This window comes from Mugil cephalus, chromosome 4 (genome assembly GCF_022458985.1).
Source record: "Mugil cephalus isolate CIBA_MC_2020 chromosome 4, CIBA_Mcephalus_1.1, whole genome shotgun sequence".
Taxonomy (NCBI): Eukaryota; Metazoa; Chordata; class Actinopteri; order Mugiliformes; family Mugilidae; genus Mugil; species Mugil cephalus.
Window position 1 is genome coordinate 22,882,856 of NC_061773.1, and position 21,676 is coordinate 22,904,531.

Below are 21,676 nucleotides of genomic sequence, written 5' to 3' on the forward strand. Positions count from 1 at the left end.
TATTCTCTTTTTTTCAGCGCGGCCCACCGCTGCATTAGACCGTTGAAGTCATGACTGGGAATTGGACTTGCTTTATCTGTAACGTGCCATTTTATGCTATGTACGCGTACATCAGAACACATCAGTGAATATGATCATAAATCAGTCTGGTGAGTGTTGCACAGCGTGGGGCTGCAGCAGCCCACAGTGCTATCCTCTTTTGGAGAGAAAAGTGTTCCACCTCAGCAGGTCCTCCCCCTCACCTGAGTCTGTCTACTGAATCTTTCATCAAGAGGAGCTTCTCTCTCTCACACACACACACACACACACACACACATATACATGCGCACACACACACTGACACGTGCACACGAGCACACTTGTTGAATCATTCATGCGACAGAAATTCCATAGGTCTTCTGGTGACCTGCGCTATAGTGAGAGCCGGTCCGCCGCTCGCTCCCATCCCTCTCATTCAATTCAGCGAGAAGCGTGTGTCCAAACTTTTGACTGGTAGTGTATATATATAGACAGATTCACACAGACTCGCATGCAGACACTGCAGGGGTAGAGAGAGTGATGAGTGGGCTCAAGCTGTTAAATCTTTTATGGGCAGGTGAAAGAATCGTATCTGACACGCTAAGTCCGACCTTCTCCCTGCCCTCCACTCTCTCCCTCTCCCTCTCAGTTTTCTTTCCTCCGTTCCTTTTGTAAATATCGTTTTTTTTTTCTTTCCCTTATGTGGTAAAAAAAAACAAACAAACAAACAAAATCATGAGTTAATGGACAAATTTCACATTAAACTATCACCATGTGTGCACATCTGTGTTGCTGTGTCCTTGTTGTCTAGAACCCAGACATTGTGCTGGTGCACTACCTGAATGTACCAGCAGTGGACGATAGCGGGAAGCCATGCGGTCCCGTCCTCTGCTCCATCAACACGGATCGGAAGGAGTGGGCCAAGTGGAGCAAGGAGGAGCTCATCGGGCAACTCAAACCCATGTGTGAGTTAAATCTCCTTTCCTCCTTCTCGTGTTTCAAGCCTCAAGCTTTCCTCTGTGAGAATATGAGTCACATTGGGTCAACGGCTTGTCATAGTAATGACAACAACAACAACAACAACAACAAAAAAAAGATGTTCGAGAACCTCGCCAAGCTTCGAAATGAATCTGTAGGAAGTTAGCGTAGCATCTCGAGCACAGTTAATTTATTTCACTGGCTTGTTTTTTAGGTTTGGCAGCAGAACGTGTCCCGGTCTGAAGTACTGACACTCTATCCGTTATCAAATGAGACAGTCGCTTCCAGCGGTTCAGAGGCAATCATATTAAAATTTAATCTCATAAATGAAATATCTAATCTCACCCAGATATCTCTTTGCTTTGTCGCTGAATGCAAAGGTAAATCATTAAGACAAAATGGAAAAGTGGACTTGCCAGGAGACGTATAAACAGTGGCTTTATTACTGGTAAAATTGTGAAAATTATGATACATGTTCTCTGTCAACATGAAGTGATAAGAACACATCACATCACAAAGTGGTGACACATTAAAAGTCAGCATCATTCTTTAAATAGGCACCTTCTTAAGAGGCGTTCAGTACCGTTCAGCCAGGCTATGCTGCCACCTAGAGGACGATACAAATTACAACTAGCAAAGGGTTAGATAAAGGGAATGAAGACAGAAGTGCCTGAAGTTTCATTGAATCATTCGTTTCCTGTAACTGCTTCTCCTCTGGAGGGCTGTGTGTGAGGGGGCTGGAACCTATCCCAGATGTCAATGGGCGAGAGGGGTACACCCTGGACAGGTTGTCAGTCTATCGCAGGGCTAACACAGGCAGACAATTTAGAATCACCAATTCACCTAACGAGCGTGTCTTTGGACGGTGGGAGGAAACCGGAGTACTTGGAGAGAACCCACGCAGACACACAGAGAACACGCAAACTCTGCCCAGAAAGGCCCCAGTCGACAGACTGGTTCAAACCCAGAACCTTCTTGCTGTGAGGCATCAGTGCTAACCACCGCACAGCTGTGCTGCCCATGCCTGAAGTATCAATTCAGTCCATCTGTTTTATTTATATAGCATCAATAACAATACAAATTGTCTCAAGATGCTTTACATGATCCGGTCTGAAACCCTTAGGGTAAGCATGAAGGCGACGGTGGCAAGAAAAACTCCCTTTTCATGGTAAGAAACCTTGAGCAGAACCTTAATTTCATATGGAGGGACCCATCTGAGACCAGATAGGTAGAGACAGAAACAGAAAGAGGAGAGAACAGCAGGAGAAATTAGATAAATACACATCTGACTATAGTGTACAAGTAGAATCTGATGATGCTACATGACAGAACATCCAACGTGTGTCATTCATAAATGAGCATCAGGGAGTTGATAACTCCACACTCACATGCACACACACACATCACACATTTTGATCTGGTTTGGTAGGACAACTGAGGATGGTTCCCCAAAACAAAGTGGCTCGCTGACTTAAATACTACTTGTCACTCTCACTCTGACTCCCCATGTCCTGTTTGTCCTCACACCTCGCTTGCTTTTTTTGCTCAGCACTTCTGTCTTGATCCCTATGCGATCACAAAGGGTTCAGGAGGCTTTAGGCCTGTGACACTTAAACTAAAACTAGTTTTTATTGTCTCTGAAAGTAAAGTTGCTGAGTCCTAAAGTTTAGAAACTGAAAACACCTTTGGATATTTGAATTAAATTGCATATTTCCCTGTGTGTGCTCATGCATCTGTTGTAGTCATATCAAATTATTCATGAGTTCGGTATAGTTTCTGGCCACTGGAGGGTGCCATTACACACCGAAACCTATGTGAGGTAATGCCCGAGAAAATGAAAGGGCAACATCTGATGGCAATGTCATACAGTAACTGTAGATGCTTTCTCTTTTCTATTTTGGTGTTCCTCTGTGCCAGGTGCTGGAAGCAGCCTGCACCAAAAATGTTCCAGTGTCAAGCAGCGCATCATCTCATCCAAGCAGGAGTCAGGTGCAGCAGCAGGAGGGGGAACGGCAGTCGGTGCTGGGGTAGCAGCAGGCCAGAGAGCTGAGGAAGCAGATGGCGCAGAGGTCCAGAACAGTGATGTATCAGAGGGCAAGACAGAGCCCAGTCCTGGAGGGGGCAGGAGCAGGGCAGGTGGAGGAGAAAGGAGGAATGGCAGGATAGCCAAACCCTCCTTACTCCCACAGAGCAGCATGGAGGTGTCTTCTTCTACTTCCACCCACCAGGTGGAGGTCCCCGACACCACCCAGAGCTCCCCATTGTCAATCACCAGCGACATGGCTGACAGTCCCGCTCTCGCCATTGGGGCTGGCTTATCGCAAAGCACAGCTGTGTTCATGTCTGAGGTCACCACGCTGACCGGGGATTCGGTTTACTCCTCCGGTCACACACACCTGCTGGCGTCCGCCCACGAGAGTACCACTGCTGGCATCCTGCTGGCCGTCGCCCCCGAAAACCAGCGGTTCGCATCGTTTCCAAGTGGAGTAGGCCTAGGGGAGGGAGGGGAGTTGGTTCTGTCTAGCTCTTTAGATTCTGGTGGAGGAGTCAGCCTTCCTGAGACCACCATGACCTTTGATCCAGATTGCTTCCTCAACAACCCCAAGCAAGGCCAGACTTACGGAGGAGGCGGAGGGAAGACCGAGGGGTGCAACGGCGATGACGGAGGACTCCACTGCTCCTCCAACGGCTTTGTCTACAACCCGGCTCTCGTCAACAACATCAAGACAGAAGCGACGCCCCTGGAACAGCCGCTGGCCTCTCAGAGCAGCTACGTGGGTGAAGGAGCTGGCCTGAGCCCCAGCACCACCCTGGAGCAGATGGACTTCAGCGCTGTCATGTCGTCGGCCTGCGTCCCGAGTTTGACCCAGCCCGCGCACCACCCTTCTCCGAGCCTCTTTCTCCAGGCCTCCCCCCAGAACAGCCAGCCCTCGCAGCTGCAGACCAACGGTGCTGAGGCGACCCAGGAGTCCGGCGAGGCCCAGGCTTACGCAGGCCTGCCCACGGTGCCAACAGACTCTCCAGTCACCAATGGAGACTCACATACACACCTCCACCAAGCCAGCGCAGACCAGCAGGCCCTGTGCGCAAGGAACGGGCAAGGGGCGCCGATGGGCTCTTTTCCCCTGACGCCACAGGACGCGACCGTCAACCAGTCAGTCAGCAGGGCGCATCAAGAGGTTGGCGGCTTAGACAAACCTCCTGAGAACGGGAATCCTCACGAGGCTTACGCGAGCGCCGACTCAGAACATTACCTCCAGCCAACAGACAACAACGGAGGAGGAGGAGGAGGAGGAGGAGGAGAGGAAGGTAGAGGGAGTGGTGCAGGTGGAGGAGGGGAAAATGAGATTCTCTGTAACGGTGTAAGCTTGCCAGGGGCCAACGGTTCAGTGGTGACCAGTCCCCAGTCAATGGCTACCGGTGCGAACATGGAGGGGGCGCTCTACAGCTCTCCGCTTCCTCAGCAAGGTGGAGGGGTGGCAGCCGCAACAGCTGGGGCAGGAGGCGCAGCCATCAGTCTGGAAGGCTTTGAGGCTTCATTTGGGAGCCAGTTCTCTGATCTCATCAATGATTTCATCTCAGTCGAGGGGTCTGGGGGCGGGGTGGGTGCGGCAGTGACCGGGGTTCTGATGCCCCAGGAGGGGGCAGCGGGAGAGGAGCAGGGAGCAGGAGCGGGCCATCTGCAGGGCTCCGAGGTGGAGCAGGGAGCACTGGGGCTGCTCCAGGAGACTGGGAGGCTGTTCGGTGTGACGGACTACTCCCCAGAGTGGTCTTATCCAGAGGTTAGTGTACACAGCATGATTATCATTATTTATTCATCACGGTTCCCTTCAGTAAAATTAGTCATCGCACCACATGATTGACGGTGGCTCGCATCGACGTTAAACACTCAAATCGAGCTCGGCACAATTTGTACTGCCGGCCCGGTTGTGTGGTCTTAAAGGAGCCCAAATATTTCAAACTCCGCTGACTGGGGTTTAATGAAATTTCAATATTTCACCGATTCTCCCGGGTGGCCTCATAAATTCATGCACCACTTCTACTATGTCAGACACCAGGTTTTATGTTTGTAGGAAAATGGCTCAAGGTTTAATTTTCAGATTAACGGCAAATGACAAAATAAATAAAGAAACTTTTTGCTGTTGCATTTTCTAAGTCAATGACACATTATTTGCTGGGACAATAACTTAAATATTTTTAGTGTGTGATTAGAGCTGTTCAAACTACTGTTCTATTCGGATGTGTGGAGAAGCTCGGCCTCTAGGGGATGCTAATGCTCCTTTTACACTTGTGGATTTGCAAATGAAGCCAGCTATACCCCCCATCAGTTTACATTATATAACACATATATAATATATTTAGGTCACTGTGTCTCCGTCATATGTCTTTGTTGCACTTGTTACTTTGAGACATTTAGCACACACACACATCTTCATAAGTTTTCCTTTTATGACTTTGTAGTATCCATTCATTGATGTGTCTCATTATCACTTCTTTACCTCTTTTTCCAGCTGTAAATAAACTTGTGCTCAGTAGTATCTTCCGGCAGATAAAGAACGGCGAGATGTTAAACTGAGGCCTCCGTTTGTGTGCCGCAGGGTGGAGTGAAGGTGCTGATCACGGGTCCGTGGTTAGAGTCCAGCAGTGAGTACAGCTGTCTCTTCGACCACATCAGTGTCCCCGCTGCCCTCATCCAGCCTGGGGTGCTGCGCTGCTACTGTCCAGGTAACACACCTGCGGATGCACACGATGCACACAAGTTCACACACAAGTTTGTCTTCATTACAGAAGTAATATAACAATGTTCTCTGAATCACTGTCCTGCTTAGGCTTTTTTATAGTGTGCTATAGTAATACTCAACTCCTGCAAAGTGTGATCAGAGGGAAACTTTATAGAATTACCTGAAATTATTTTGTCTTTATTTTCAACGAAAGATTAATACAGTATACATGCAATCACCGTCACTTATTCCTTTCTGCACATCTGTCTGTTTCCAGCCCATGACACAGGACTGGTGATGCTGCAGGTGGCTATGGGCGGTGAGGTCATCTCTTCCTCTGTGGTGTTTGAATACAAAGCCCGTGACCTTCCTGCCCTGCCGTCCTCTCAGCACGACTGGCTGTCCCTGGATGGTGAGAGCAGTTACGTTTGAGCTTTGATCAGACAGCAGCAGCATGGTGACAGCCACCTTATGGCCATGTGGTTTTGTACTCAGTGGAGAGTAAGATGCGCAAGTGGCTCCGTGAATACTGAATATAAACCTGATTTTTTTGAGATCATAAAAAAATATGCATTTCTTTTTTTGTTGCTATGTCCATTTCCCTCTTTATATGCAGTCCTCCGTCATTTAATTAGTTGAAAATGTGAGGAAACCTGTTGATGTGTGTGTTGCTGCTCTGCTCTGTTCTTCTCGATTCTCATTTCATGTTGTGATATATTTTGTCTGCATGTGCAGGTGTGTGTCGAAAGTGTCGAACTCTGCCTGCATACAAATTTATTCAGAAAGGATCTAAGCTCTTTAACTCTTTTGATTCCTTGCGCTTTGTCGGGATGAGCATATCTTTATAAAGACTTTTGAGTGGATTTGTTAGACTAATTTAGAGGGACAACTGTTTATTGTGGGGTTTGCATGCGGGGAAGTTAATTACAGCTGGAGATGTGTGAATGAATCAACCTAAAACTAAGACAAAATGCAGTTAATTACGATCCGGGGGACTATCTGAAAATGTCAGCACAGCTCCAGGAAGGTTGGCGCATGTGTTCAAATATATCTCCTGATGCAACTGCGGCTCGGAAACACACGGGTCTCCTCTCTTCTCCTCGGCGAGGCATGTCCTGGGTGTCTGCGTTCGCCCCCGTCTCTGCGTTGCGCAATGCGGCAATGCGGCTCTCCAGTCACAGCAGGCTGGCTGCTCGCTGGAATGAGGCGCAAGGGCACCGCGCGTGGCACAAACCGCCGTTTGACAGTCACAATGCTTGGCAGTGTGCAGTGCAGCCCCGTAGACTCTATATATAGGCTTTGACTTTCAGTAGGGAGACTTTGATTCGCACGTGCTCATTTTCCGCTCCTTTGTTTGGCCTCAAATGAAGACCCGAGCGCGCCATATTTGACAAAATAGGGAACGTTTGAATCAAACGCGAACCGGGGGACGACTTTGTCACTGTGCCACGGCTCCAGTTTAGCTTTGTTGTTGCTGTCCGTTGTGCAGATGACGAGCGAGCCTCCTGCAGCTCAAAGTCTGGCGGGTGGATTGCAGCCGCTCTGACTCAAAACTTGACTTTCACGAGCACCACGCCTTCCGCTCCTTTTTCCCTACCCCCCCCCTCCCACCTCCTCCGCTCCGTTTGCTTTGTTGTGCTGTCTTTGCAGATGAGAGCACTTGCACTCAAACTCGGGGTTGAAGACGTCTCCAGACACAAGTGGACCTCTCCCCCCCCCTCTCCCCCCTTCCCCCCCCCCCCCCGCTCTCCCTCTCGCTCTCTTTCTCTGCACTTAGTTGTGTTTTGCACGGATGGAGTAGCAATTCGCACACTTCAAACTAACGGGGTTGAGCAGAAACGCGAACGGGAGCAAAGCGAGCGGCAGATAGAGACGCGCGCACTTTGGGTTCGTAGCTTATTTGATTTTAACCCGACGGTAACTTCTTGTATCGATTTTGTGTTGTTTGCAGTTGTGTTTGTCGTGTTGCCGTGGATGGACACAAACGTGTTTCACGTAGTCACAGTTGCCGTGCTCGGGCTCCTCTTGCTTTCCACGTTTCTGTCTAAATATTTGCGATACGCGCTTTGCTGAGCCGGTCGATTTCAAACAAAGGGGCCAGGGAAATGCCACAAGTCATCGCGTTGTTTGTGTTGTGCGTGTCAGATACCTGAAGTGGAAGACGCTGGAGCCTTATCCTCGTTTTTTTGTTGCAGACCTGATGATTGAGCTCGTTTGTGCGTTCTTGGTTTGGCTTGTTCAGTTTCAGCACCTCCAGGAGAGGATTGTGAACTCAATAACAACAAATGCATGGTGCCTGGGGGCCCAGTTAATAACAAGACACGTTGAGACATGCGAGGATGCTTTAATACAGATGCTGTATATTCTGCATTTCTATGTTTTGTAGATGTATTTACTACTGTACCTTACTTTAGATTGATCACTTGCCAAGTGTTTGTGTTTTAATGAATAATTTCCAAAAGAATTTGAGTAGAACTTCTGATCTGAATTAAAGAAAACAGTAAAATAGAACAGTCAATATGAAATACTTGAAATTAAATAAGTCATTGTTACCTTTGCAAACTTACAGTCTCAAGTATGTGTTGCTGCTTTTTGCTTAAAAATGCAGGGAAATGTAGGTTTGAAATGCAATCATGTGCTATTAGAGTTTGGTGATTTTACTATAGAAAGCCTTGTGATGGGACAGTGGCATTACTTGGTGTAAAAGAAACTTAAAAACAAAAACAAAAAAAGTAAATCCAGATTAGATATATAAACAAACAAAGGCTGAATTTGCATTCAAAGGGAGGACAATGTGTAATCTTTTGACCCTTTGTGGATGCTGCCAGCATTTTAATTTCCCCCAATGGAGATCAGTAAATAAGTAATCTTATCTTACACTTGCATTCCCTTAATATTGGTTATTGTTATTGTACAAATCAAATAAAGGAAGTGGTTTAATAATCAGTTTTAATTTTCCTGTGTTCAGCTGGCCCTTCTTATATGGGCTCCATATTCTAATTCACACATCTATTGGATGGCAGATCAATAAATTAATTGTGATAAGACATAAAGATGCCAAATTTAATAATGAATTTCTTACTCAATAAAGGTAATTAAACAGTAATTAAACGGCACGTCTCCCTATATGGATATTTGCTGACTTTCTACTGATATATCTATCTATTATTAATTGAGTGGCAGATGGCAGCTTCTGTTGCACTGACTTGCGGGTGTTTTTGTGTGACCAGGAATCTTCTTCACTTTTCCTGACCGTGTGTTTATGAGTGTTTCCTAATTAACACGCTGCATTTTCATCTGAAACATTTGAACACATCTGCTTCCTTTGTGTTTGGTGGCTAAAATAGTGGATTGTTTTGCCTCAGCTGAGGTGTTCTGGGAAACTCCCCCTCTGATTGGAGGAGTGGAAAGGGAGGAGCCTGCGCCTCCGTGTCACCGCCGTGGCGCCGCCCTTTCTGCTCGGTCTGCCTGCTGCAGACAGCAAGAAAGAAAAATAGGAGTGAAATCAGAGGAGAGAAAAATAGAGGGACTGAGTGAGAGAGCAGCAGGTGGGATGACATAATGTGCACTGCAGCAAAAACTGCAGCAGCACTGAAACAAAGGGTCACAATCACGTGCGGCCGTGCCACAGAGGTGCATCTACATGTGTCACTAGACGCGAAATTCTCACACACACGCGTTCACCAGCACGCGCACTTTACACTTCTCCTCCCTTGCCCACTCTGTTAGAAAGCTGATTTATTGGATTTCAGCCTCGGTTAAGGCTCCAGTGTAGAGCTGCTTGCACGAGCTTCCCCTTTTTAAGCCTCTCTAAGTAGGATTTACTGAAACACAATGCTGATTGGCTTAAAAGCAGCAAACAACTAGCCAGCACCTGCAGCTTTACATGTCCCACCTCCGTTTCTGTAGATACCCAGTTCAGGATGTCCATCTTGGAGCGTCTGGAGCAGATGGAGCAGAGAATGGCTGAAATAACCAATCAGAACCCCAGCTCTGAAGCCATGGCAACCAAGGGGGGAGGAGTGGAGGGAGGAGGAGGAGGAGGAGGAGGAGGAGGAGGTGGTGGAGGAGGAGGAGGAACAGCTGATCAGCAGTCTCAAGTAAGGCAGTGATTCTGTTTGGGGGGGAATTTTCCTTTACAGCAAAAATTAAACTAAAATAGTAATTTTATTTTATTTTCAAAAAAGCTGCCAGATATATATTTGTTGCAGGGCTTTTGTACATGGTGCTATGCGAGAGGTCAAAGGCTCTGTGATGTTTCTGAAAATTCAACATTTTCTCATTAAAGCTGAAGTTAATGAAACCATTATATACATTTTAACGGTAACTGTGTAGAATATATTGGCACATCTTCACGAGATTGTCCTTTTCTTTTTGCATCTACCAGATCTCTCCCGATCAGGGTTCATTCGAGGGTCGTGTGGTGGTTGTGTGTGAGAAAATGATGTCTCAGCCTTGCTGGGCTTCCTCCAATCAGCTCGTCCACAGTAAGAACTCCAGGGGAATGACTTTACTACATCTGGCTGCAGCTCAGGGCTACGCAGGGCTCATTCAGACGCTCATCCGCTGGCGGTGAGTTACACGTAAACGTGGCACTGAAATCACTGTGAAGACACGGGCCGTGCCAGACTCTCACTTTCGCGGTCCTTCCTCTACAGTACAAAGCATGCCGACAGTATTGACCTCGAGCTGGAGGTGGATCCTCTCAATGTGGACCACTTCTCCTGCACTCCACTGGTGAGCAATCAATACTACAACACACAGATGTGTCTTTGTGCCCATTTGTGGGCGTGTGACATTTGTTGTCTTTTGCTCTCCACAGATGTGGGCATGTGCTCTTGGTCATACCGAGGCAGCGTTGGTGCTTTACCAGTGGGACCCGAGAGCCCTAGCTATTCCTGACTCACTAGGGCGCTTGCCGCTGAACATAGCCCGATCCCGAGGCCACACCCGATTGGCTGAGCTTCTCGAGCAGCTGCAACAGAGTCCTCAAACTCAGGGCCAGCCTGTGGACACCTGGATGGACAGATGGAGAGGGGAGTCGCAGAACAGCGGGATAAGCAACAGCCCCACCCCTAACCCAAATTCAGGTGCAAAGGCGTTCCATTTTGTGTTTATCGTCAAATCACAAATGAGTTTCTCTCTTACCCTCAGGGTTTGTAACCAGGCCGGTAGATTTAGTTGAATTAATTTCCATGTTTGACTTATGATTGAAACTCCAAATTATAATTATGGAAGCACATGAGTTTCATTCATTTCTTTTCAATGTGGTTAGTGAATGATTTAACGTATGACTTGTTACTTTAATTTAGCATAGAGACTGGTAATTATATTAAGAAGACAAGATGCAACTACTAGCATATATAACCGTATATAAAGCTCACTAGTGAATAGATTATATCTTGTTTGTTTAAACCGAAACATAAAAAGAACTATAGATAGATAGACAGAACAGTCTAAAAATAAGGTAGACTACTAAAAATACTTAAAATAGACTTTAAAAAAAACTTAAATTACTATTTACAACTGTACACTCAGCAGTTGAGACCTGAGGGAACAATAATAATAGCCCGACCGAACATGCCGATAATAACTGGCATGTTGCAAAGTGACAAGTACAGATAGAGGATAGGAGAGAATAGTGAGACATATTCAGTAGCTACCTCAGCGCACCAACTCAATAAAACCTCATAAAAACTTGCTTTTGCTGTTCAGGTTTTTGTATGGATTTAAAGTTGCTGGAAGGCCGAGCTTCTTGTCTTTTGTTGCTTTTTTGCTGAGCTAAGGTAACTAGCTCCGGGCTCCAGCTACGTGCTGTATTTACTGGACAGATGAGCTCACACCTTGTCGACAAGAAGGCAAATAAAAATAAACTGAAATTATTAGTAGGGCGTATTTCTAGTTATAACTGGGGAATGCATGACCCATCGTTGTTAGACTTGTACTTATTCAACGTTATATTTTCTCTACAGAGCTGCGAAGGACCAGGGCAGACAGCCAACCAGGCAACCAGAACCAGAACTGGAGCCAAACTGGACACAGAGCCTCACAGGGAACCCAGGGAGAGCAGGGGGGCCCACCTCCAGCCAAGAGACTCAAACCCAGCCCCGACACCCAGCAACAGCTAGCTAACTCGAGCCCTGGCACCAACAGCATCACCTCTCCTCCAAATCCTAATCCTCAGAGTTCTGTCCTCCCCAAGACCCTACAAACTCAGCCCTCCGGCGTCAGCTGTCAGAACACACCTCTTCCCAGCTCCAGCCCCGGCCAGCCTCAGCTCCCCAGTGCCCAATTCTCCCACCTGCAGGCCAGGATAGGGGGGTCTGGAGGGGGCACCAGGTGGAGTCTGAGACAGAGTCTGGGGCAGCGAAGCTTAGCCAGGAGGATTCTAGGAAAGGAACGATTGGCCATCCATCTGCGCCAAAGTGTGCTGTCCGACAGGGGAGAGGAGACCGAACTGTTGACCTATCAGGATAACGCAGAAGACTTGCAGGTGTGGGCACAGTTTTGCTCTTATTCTCTTCCCAGGAGATCATTTACTTTGTATGAACTGAAGACATGTTGTTTGTAATGGAGAGGGATTAATTAAGATAAGATTAAAACCAAAATTAAAGGTACATTTTTGTTTAAATGGCAATGAGTGTTGTTAATATTCAGCTGGTGCCTGCTTTATTTGTGTTGCAGATGGATATTACAATGCTCGCCGATCACATCATGGAGACTTCGAATGGTAGGGTTAAGCAGGAAGCTATGGAGACTGAAATAGACTCCGGGAAGGTGGGGATCAGCAGTGATGTCAGGTTACTGTCTGGTTATCTCGGTGAAGTTGAGAGGTTAGTTAAAGACTTTAACCACACGACTTAAAACTCACACATTTAACTACCTATTTTTTTTATTTTATTTTAACTCCTTTTGGTTTGTTTTCTCACTGTCTCACTATCTTCAGGTTTCTGAAGTCCAAGCCCCTGATTCCTAGCCCCAAACCAAACTCTCTCTCAGGGCCAGAGGATACGCAGAGTCCTCAGGCTAAACTGGCCCCACCCTCCCCGCTGGAGTGGAGCTCCTTCCTCTGCGCAGCTATGAAAGAGGAGAGGTTGAAAACAGACTCCTCCTGTCTAGCCATGACTGAGGCAGAGCAGGGCGAGCTGTATGAGACCATCAGGCTAGCTCTGCACTCCCTCAGAAAACATAAGGCAAGCACGAGCTTTACAAAAACAAACAGGTTACCTATAGAGAGATGGCTTCCAGCAGTGGCTCCTTTTATTCTCCCTTCATGTTGTTTCCTTGCATTGTCCACAGTTAGTTGAGGAAGCTCATTGTTTCCACGTATCATTTCACATATACCGTACAATATTTTGACAAACTCTCACTGTTGCCCACCGCAGGGTCCCATTCAGGAACAACGCAAAGAGATTGCAGCAGTGATTCAACGCTGTTATAAGAGATATAAGCAGGTAAGAGTTAAGTGACCCCAAGCAGCCCGACAATTCAGTGCTGAGGATGAAGACAGCGACAACATAGGTGTTTCTTTTAGACACGTAGCCTAAAGCGCAGTTGAATCTTTACTGTGTCGATTTCAGTTCTCTGAAATATGGTGACACACTTACACACTTAAGCTACTTATACACATTGTGTACTACTGTTCTTTCTTGTAATGGCATTAGCCACTCTGTCTGAGAGCCGTAATCTATAATTAAGTAATTCGGCCTAATGTAATCATGTCACCCTTGTGCTTCTATAGTAGCAGGAAGCATCAAAGTTGCTCCAAACGTATATTCTGTTTATTGTGGAAAGTCTGAAAGTGATTCACATGGATTATGGACGTTAACTAGCAAAACTGTGAATGATGAATGTTCTTTTGGGCCGTAATGAGTCTGAGTCTGTACTAATATTAAACTGCCGAAGGACTTTTACAACCGCAAAATTCAACATTACATACTGTTGTCAGAGAGGATTTAAGCTGCCACTGTCTTCTTTCTCAGTATGCACTTTATAAGAGGATGACCCTGGCAGCCATCCTGATCCAGAGTCGTTTCCGGAGTTTCCACGAACAGAGGAAGTTCCAGCAGAGTCGTAGAGCAGCGGTCCTCATCCAGCAATACTACCGCTCCTACAGACACTCCCTCAGGTACTTCTTACACACACACATGTTTATATGGCTGTCTTTGTAGAGGCACGTATTGGCATAATGCATTCCCTAGGACCTAACCCCTAACCCTAACCCTAACCATCTCAACTAAATGCCTAACCCTAACCCTAACCTAACTCTGGCCATAATGTAATAGTAACCTTTACCTTAAAACTGAGTCTTAACCCTCAAACAGCCTTGTAAAGAAGTGAGGACCAGCTAAAATCCCCCCACCGATGGTGTAAAACTCAAACTGGTCCTCGAAAAGTCGGCTGTACAAGAACACACACAGACTTCACTTTCCTGTTTAAAAAAAAAAAAAACTCACACAAAACTCATTACAGACATGTGTCATACTCATGTCTTTGCTCACAGCAACCTCCTGACTAAAAAACAGAACCAGGCCGCTCGCAAGATCCTGAGGTTCCTGCTCCGATGCCGCCACAGGTGAGGCCTACGACCGTGACACATAACTGCACACACATCTAAGGAAACACACACGTCACACACACACACACACACACACACAACCCACTGCCGCACGTGCACACACTTCACCGGTGCTAATAGTTGGTGTTGTTTTACTGTTCCTGTGAAGCCCCTTGATGGACCATAGGCCTCTGAAACGGGTGAGTCTTCTCTCACTGTCTCCTCTCTCCCTCCCTCCCAATGGCTGATGCCTGTTTTGCATGTCGGCAGAGGGAGGGAGAGAGGAGATTATCATCCTCCCCTCTCGTTCTCTCTCTCTCTCTCTCTCTCTTCTTCCCACCTCTCTCCTTGTCTCTCTCTCTCTCTGTCTCCCTCTGAGGACTGCTGAATGATGTCAGTACTCGTGCATGACTGACAAATAGATAGAGGAGCCAAACCTGCGTACGGTTTTTCTGAGAGGCATGTTCTGACTGTCACCACAGGAACTTTTAAGTGTCTTGCTTGGCCTGCCTTTCTCTCTCTCTCTCTTTTTTTTTTTTTTTTTTTGTGTCTCGTTGGGGTGGGGGAGGATAACAGGATGGTGAGAGTGTGTGTGTGTGCGTGTGTGAGTAACTTTCCTACGGCCTTTGGGTTTAAAAATGGAAGTTCAAAGTTACATACGCACAAATTCAAACACAAATCTTTCCGAGTGGCTCTCTCTAAACTCTTATTTGGTCTTTCACAGGGCCAGAGAGCAGAGAAAGGCCAGGGGTCCTGAGAGCCCTCCGTCAGGCCCCGCACACAGCCCCCTCAGCCTGTGAGCAATCTATACACCCTCTCCCCTCCATCTTCTCCTTTTTCTTTCTCCTCTCATTCATCTTCCCCAAACCCCCCTCCCTATCCATTCGCCAGCTCCTCCTCCCGCCCTCTCCTCTCCTTTCCTTTCCTTTCCTTTCCTTTCCTTTCCTCCCCCCCCCCCCTCCTTCTCTCTCACTTTCTCTCCCCTCTTGTCTCAAGAGGGAGAAAACTCTTCCCAGACAGACTGAGGACAGGATAGGTGTCCATCATGGCAGCTCAGACAGACAGACTGCTGGGCAGAGCCCAGGGACCTGGCTCTGCCCACAGCACTGATCCTCCTCCACAGTTTCACTGGGAGGCCATCACATTAACCTCATGGCATTCTTTGCACTCTTCATGGGTATGTTTCTTTGCAAGAGCAAGTCGACGAGTCAAACTCGAGAAATCGAAGGAAGCGCCCCCGGCGACGGCACCCTGCCGTTTAGGTCAGCGGCCCCCCGGATGTGACGAAAAGGCTTCCCGTGACGAACGGCCGGCTCAAGAGAAAGGCTACTTTCACATGCAGAAAATACACAAAAAAAACCTGTTGGGTTTTACATCCAAACAGAGATCCATGAAAGAATAAGAAAAACATAAACCAAAAAACTCACTTCTTTCTATGTTGCATTTGCATGCAAGAGTTTTTTTTTTTTTTTTTTCACGTACTCCTCCTCTCCATCATCCTGAAGAACTACAGTGGCAAAAATCATTCTGCTGATTCAGTATATCACGACGTCACCAACCAATATGACTCACAGGCTTACAAACCTATTAATCAGTCACCCAATCAAAAGGGGAGGAACTGCACTTGAATGTAAGAGGGGCATTGTTAGATAAAGGGATGGGGTCTGAATAACGATGTCTTAATTTGTTACATGGACTTTGTATGGAGTCGTTCTCAGAGGCAGCACTTTGCTCGCCTGATGTGGTGTGTCCGTGTTTGTTCAATTCAATGCATGTGTTTGAGCTACGGGCTCCTGCATGCTTGCCAAACTGCTTTAGTGTTGTTTCTTTTGTATTTCTATGTGTAATTGTGTCTCACTTACGTCCTCATCAACTTATCCTTGCCCTGTGTAATGTGAACTGTGTAAGGACAAATAACTTATTTTGGGTGCTTTTTTTTTTCCTTCTTCTTTTTCTTTTTTTAAATTTTATTTATTTAAGGGTCTGATTATTTATTTAAATTGGCTCAAGGGTGGTTTAGCTTGAGACTGCTTTCTCCCCCCCGTGTGATAAACTATGACATGTTCTAATGGTTAAATGTCTCTGTTAGTTTGTTCTTTGCGTGAACCTCTAAATCCCACCTGTGGTTTTGAGGAGAGAGTCACATACCATTGCCTTGACTTCTTCTTGACTCTGAGAGGTCTCTATGCTTGCTCTGTACAGGACATGGGTCCTATACCTGCCCCTATACAGGGCATTGGTCCCCATATTAGCCCATACGGGCGATCAAATCCATATTTTGGACTATTGCATATTCCTGTATATAAACTTACGAGGTAAGGGGATATGAGGACCCTGAAACTTTTTCATAAGAGGACTGTATTTAAGATTATAAATTATTTTACTCCCATAATGAGAACTTAAGACAGAGACCTGGGTACACAGGATGGCTGTTATGCTTGTAAATAATGTAGATATTACAAACGGAGTAATGTGCATGAGATTTAAGACAAAGAAACAGCAAAAAGAACATGTTAGTGGCTATGGACTGTGAGAGGATTTTAACTGCTTCACTTTAAGAGTATCCAGTATAAGTATTACTGAAAAGAACATTTTGTTAAAGCATGCAACTGAAAAACCTAATGTTAGAATTTTAAGTGGGAAAAACAAACGTTAGCTGAAACAACGACCTTTCAGACAAAACATTTACACTTTGTGTTTTTGTTTCTTGGCTAGCAAAAATTAAACCCTTTTTGCCAGTAGTGCCAATTATTATGAATGCTATTTTGCCTAACAATATGTTACGTTGGGGAACCCAACACCCAAAAGATATCAGCAAGATCCACAGAGGCAACGCACGCACACACACAGACACACACATACACACACACACGATAACCAGTAGAAGAGATCTAGTACTAACTCAGCCGTAGACCTCCTACAAGTTCTGAAGATGTGATGATGGTATTGGTGATGATGCAGGTGTGAAAATGATTCTAATGGTGATGATGATGATGATGGTTTAAATGTGACTGCAATGACTGGTGACCCGAAAAGGGAAGAGGGTGCTACATTCTTTACATGTGATTGAGCTTCAGCAACATACTAGCTTTTATTAAGACCATTAATCACACCTACCTGCAGCGGATCCAGCCTGGCCTCCAGTCAAAGCTTTCCATCTTTAAAAAGGAATGTCTCCTCCCCCACTTTTTTTTTTTTTTTACATTTCATTTGATTGATTTCTTTTTTTCTTCTTTTCTCCTCATTGTCACTGCCATAATTATACGACATGTACTTTAGACTTCTGGAAAGCTCTGTTTAGAAAGTGCCTGCTCAATAACAGAAAAGTGCAAACTAATATCAGGAAATATCTATTGTATGTCCTCCAAAAAAAAAAAAAAAAAGGTTTCCGGGTTACCTGTTTATTTTCCTAAATTGTGTGTTAAAAAAAAAAAAAAAAACAGACTTGACCGTGTTGATCTGTCAGGTTGATCTGAGTCTGAGTTAGAAGCTCTGATTTGTCAGTGGTATGAATGGATGATCATGGCCTGGTTGATGCTATGTGTTGCTTTATGAGACAAACCGATAATTACAGTATCACTCTATACCCCACTTTTGTGTGTCAGAACGAAGAAAACCATCGAATTCAGCTTATGTGTGTGAAAGGCACTGTCACCGGTCTATTCACTGCCCCCAGTGTCGCTGTCGGGATGTGGAGGGGGGGAGGGAGGGAGGGGGATGTGTGTGTCTGTCTCTTTCCAGAAAATGATTTTGCAGCATTTAAGTGAACGCAGCGTAACTGGGCAGTTTTTCAGAGGACAAAAAAAACAAACAACAAAAAAAAAAAAACGTTCATACGTGCTTTCTTTCTTTGTCTTTCACTCACTGTCTCACACGGATATGGGCACACATGTGAACACACACAAACACAAATACACACACACACACACAAAACAAGCGGCCACACTCTTTCTCTCTGTGCTTATGTCTTTGGGAACAATGAAATCTCTCCCTTAGATTTTACTCAGGGTTGAAGAACAGGGAGATGGCATGTGGAATGTAACGACTGCTGGCACAGGGTTGTACCACTACTGGTGTCCGTGTGTGCGTCTGCACATGTTGCGTGCACATATTCGTGTGTGCGTTTCGGGGATACTCCGGCCGTTCATTCACTAGTTAGCATCCGCAGACCTTTAGGCAGTTTTTTCGATTGACGTCGTCTTTCTAATATTCCAGTCCTGTTTTTGTGAAGCAGCCAATTTGATCTTTTTGCTTCGTCGATTTTTCTACGAGGAAAAAAAAAAGCAACTAAATCTTATTTTATAAAATTGATAAAAATTAATATTAAAAGCAAGTAACGAGCCAGTATAGCGATTCATAAGTATTTTAAAAACACCACCCTCCATCTTATCAACAAAAGTTAAGAGCGATAGTAGATTGAAAGATCTGCAATTGGATCTATCTAGCTACGGTTAGGGCAGTGCTGTCAGGAGCATTAATGCTGCGGTATTGCTCGAACCTCTTCTCGAACTGCCCCTTTCTCTCTCACGTCAGCACAATTAAAGAAAACTGCTCCTCCGAACCCAGTTTAATACCGTACTCACACACACACACACACACACCAGCATCCAAATGCTCGCACTTATGGACTCAAACACGCAAAACGAAACACACAGACTGCTGAAAATCTGTCATGTTTTTGGAGAAGATGGCGACTGTAAAAAGAGTATGTAGAGTAGAAGAAAAAAAAAAGAAAAAGAGAATAACAATAATAATAATGATAATAATAAAGAAGCGTTGCCATAGTAGACAGCTGGTAGACATGCGCAGAGATGGCCTCTGTTCTCATAAGTCCGCCTAAAAATGAATGGTACAACCTTTCAGGCCTTGTTTCGAGAGGGCGTGGCCAAACACCACACTGCATGCTAGAATGGTAGACCCTTATAGATAATCTATGGCTAAACCTCTCCTTGCCTTCCTCTTCTTTCAAAACCGCCTCCCCCACCCCCGACCCCCCACCCTCCCCTCATTTCCTGCTGTACTTCCCACCTTGCCTGCTGTTGTGTTCTCCATGCCTATCTCAGTCTCTCATTCCTCTTTTTTTGTTTTGTAGCCTAGTTTTTACTTCTTTTGTTTTACGAACATGCATGCACAAGCATCACTAAAATTGTTGATGTTTTTAAAAAGAATATTTTGTTGCTGAGGCCATGCAAAGTGTTTTGAATATTGCCCTTATATGTGGAAAAATGTCTTCTGAATGCTTTACATAATTTCTGCTGTAAAATGAAATCAGAATAAAAAGAAAATTTGCACTTTAACTTATTCTCTGCCTCGTGTTTATTCCCCCCCCTGGGTTCCTGGTGATGAGTGGAAAACTGCAAACTTTGCAACTTTAACAGACGTACAGTTTCTTTTGAGAACAGTTTCTGCAGATATGCCTTGAAAAAACGTGTGTTATGTAAAAAAATTTGCACTTTGAAATACGTGATATTTGTGGATTTAATGCCATGACTAATAGTATTTTGTATGTAGGTCAGTAGGGTAGGTAAGTGGACTGTACTTATTAAAAAGTATTCATACAGGTTAATGTTAAAATGTAAGAAGTAAATATATATTACACACTTGGGGAGGATTAATAAGGTGCATTAATGTGCATTATAATGACGGTGAGTTTTTGTACATCTGGACTGAGAATGTTATGAATGAAGTCCTGTAGTGTTCATTGTGGGAACGGAGCTGGTTGAGTCTGCTGGAGAATGAGCTCCGCTGTTCCTTTATAGTTTTATGTAGTGGATGGGGTGGATTGTCCATAATGGAGACACATTTATCTCCAACTCTCTGACGACCGGACCGCCTCCACGGTCTTGTCCCAATTCAGGAGCAGGATGGTTTGTCTGAGCTCACTCGGCAAAGTCTCTGATCAGTGTCCTGTACTCCACCTCAGTCTCTAATACACCCAACTCTGCAGAGTTTGAGCTGTTTATGATTAGCTCAAGAACAGTCCGTACAGAGCTTCATGGAATGGGTTTCCACGGCTGAGCAGCTGCATCCTAGCCATACGTCACAAAGTGCAATGCAAAGCATTAGATGCAGTGGTGCAAATCTGGCAATCTGATGGACCAATCTGAGTTTGGTGGTTGCCAGGAGAATGGCACTTGTCTGACTGCATTGTGCCAAGTGTGAAGTTTGGTGGTTATGGTGTGGGTTTGGCCACTTAGTTCCAGGGAAACTAAGCATACCAAGAGATTTTGCTCCCAACTTTGTGGCAACAGTTTGGGGATGAACCCCTTCCTACTCCTACATGACTGAGCCCCGGTCCATAAAGACACGGATGAGTGAGTTTGGTGTGGAAGAACTTGACTGGCCTGCACAGAGTCCTGACCTCAGCCCGATAGAACAGCCCTTTGGGAAGAATTAGATGAAGACTGCGAGCCACGCCAAGCCATCGGTATCTGACCTCACAAAAGCGCTTCTGGAAGAATAGTCAAAAATTCCCATAAACACACTCCTAAACCTTGTGTAAAGTCTTCCCAGAAGAGTTGAAGCTGCTATAGCTGCAAAGGGTGGTGATGTCATATTGAAGCCTGTGGATTAAGAATGGGATGTGAATGGGATAGGATATGCATATAAAGGCAGGTGAGTGAATACTTTGGCAATACAGTGTATTTGTATGCCAGTGTGAAGAACGCAAAATATGTTTATGAATGTAACATCATGGATGATTAAAATATTTTTATTTTAAAATATATTTTAGCTTCTATAGAAAGCATTATGGCACTTTAATGGAATACATGGAAAACTTCATGCAGACCTTCAATTTATAATAATTATAATAATAAAGCATCTGGACTATGAAGTCCTCTGGCATGTTTGTTATTTAGTATGTGTTTTATGTTGGCTTGTTACAAGTAATACTACAATAATGAAATAAAGTAAACTGAAGTGGTACAAGTGCACCTGCAAAATAAAAGTTTCACATCAAGTGGAAACATTAAATGAACAACACAAACGATCACATATCTATTGCATTAAACTTGTTTACATTGACTTGCAGTCGTTTCCAGGAAACTCGAAGCTCCAAACATCTTTAAACAAATTTAAACTGAATGATTCACGTGCAGATTCAAGGTTAGACAATTTACATGTGTGGCTCATCTGCTCCTACCGGAAAATTACCAGAAAATTACCAGCATGTTCTACACTACGTCACGCAAATTTCTTTTTACCGTAAACTTGTCGCTTACCTTTTTTCCTTGATGGCTAAAATGATACAAGGGGGGCCATTTTTTCCGATCACAGACCAACCTTAACACGATTGGAGTCCAATCATATCGGTAAACGCATGATATTTGTCAGTATTCTTAAAAAGACAGCGCTAATCCCCCTTTTTCCCCCTCAGTGTGCCTTTCTCATTTCCTGGTAA

The 21,676-nt window shown here is 45.2% G+C and overlaps 1 protein-coding gene and 1 long non-coding RNA gene across 5 annotated transcripts in view; one reads left to right on the top strand and one right to left on the bottom strand.

Moving 5' to 3' along the window:
* The window catches only part of LOC125006673 (calmodulin-binding transcription activator 1-like), a 51,529-nt gene extending 31,958 nt beyond the window's left edge, over positions 1-19,571 (top strand). The window contains exons 7-22 of one of the 4 annotated variants that reach the window (XM_047582943.1): positions 830-983; positions 2,914-4,778; positions 5,595-5,721; positions 5,995-6,129; positions 9,627-9,817; positions 10,105-10,289; positions 10,376-10,454; positions 10,540-10,807; positions 11,690-12,210; positions 12,402-12,550; positions 12,664-12,910; positions 13,103-13,171; positions 13,700-13,845; positions 14,221-14,292; positions 14,444-14,474; positions 14,999-19,571. In XM_047582943.1, the coding sequence (XP_047438899.1) occupies positions 830-983; positions 2,914-4,778; positions 5,595-5,721; positions 5,995-6,129; positions 9,627-9,817; positions 10,105-10,289; positions 10,376-10,454; positions 10,540-10,807; positions 11,690-12,210; positions 12,402-12,550; positions 12,664-12,910; positions 13,103-13,171; positions 13,700-13,845; positions 14,221-14,292; positions 14,444-14,474; positions 14,999-15,031 (4,272 nt within the window). In that variant the 3' untranslated portion in view covers positions 15,032-19,571. The remainder of the gene's footprint in view (positions 1-829; positions 984-2,913; positions 4,779-5,594; positions 5,722-5,994; positions 6,130-9,626; positions 9,818-10,104; positions 10,290-10,375; positions 10,455-10,539; positions 10,808-11,689; positions 12,211-12,401; positions 12,551-12,663; positions 12,911-13,102; positions 13,172-13,699; positions 13,846-14,220; positions 14,293-14,443; positions 14,475-14,998) is intronic. The other 3 variants (XM_047582944.1, XM_047582941.1, XM_047582942.1) reach the window with 3 other exon arrangements.
* LOC125006674 lies at positions 16,217-21,666 on the bottom strand. The gene is made up of 2 exons (XR_007112608.1): positions 21,498-21,666; positions 16,217-20,837 (listed from the first exon to the last, which is right to left on the bottom strand). It is a non-coding gene; the product is annotated as an uncharacterized LOC125006674 (long non-coding RNA).
* Between the last annotated feature and the right edge of the window lie 10 nt (positions 21,667-21,676).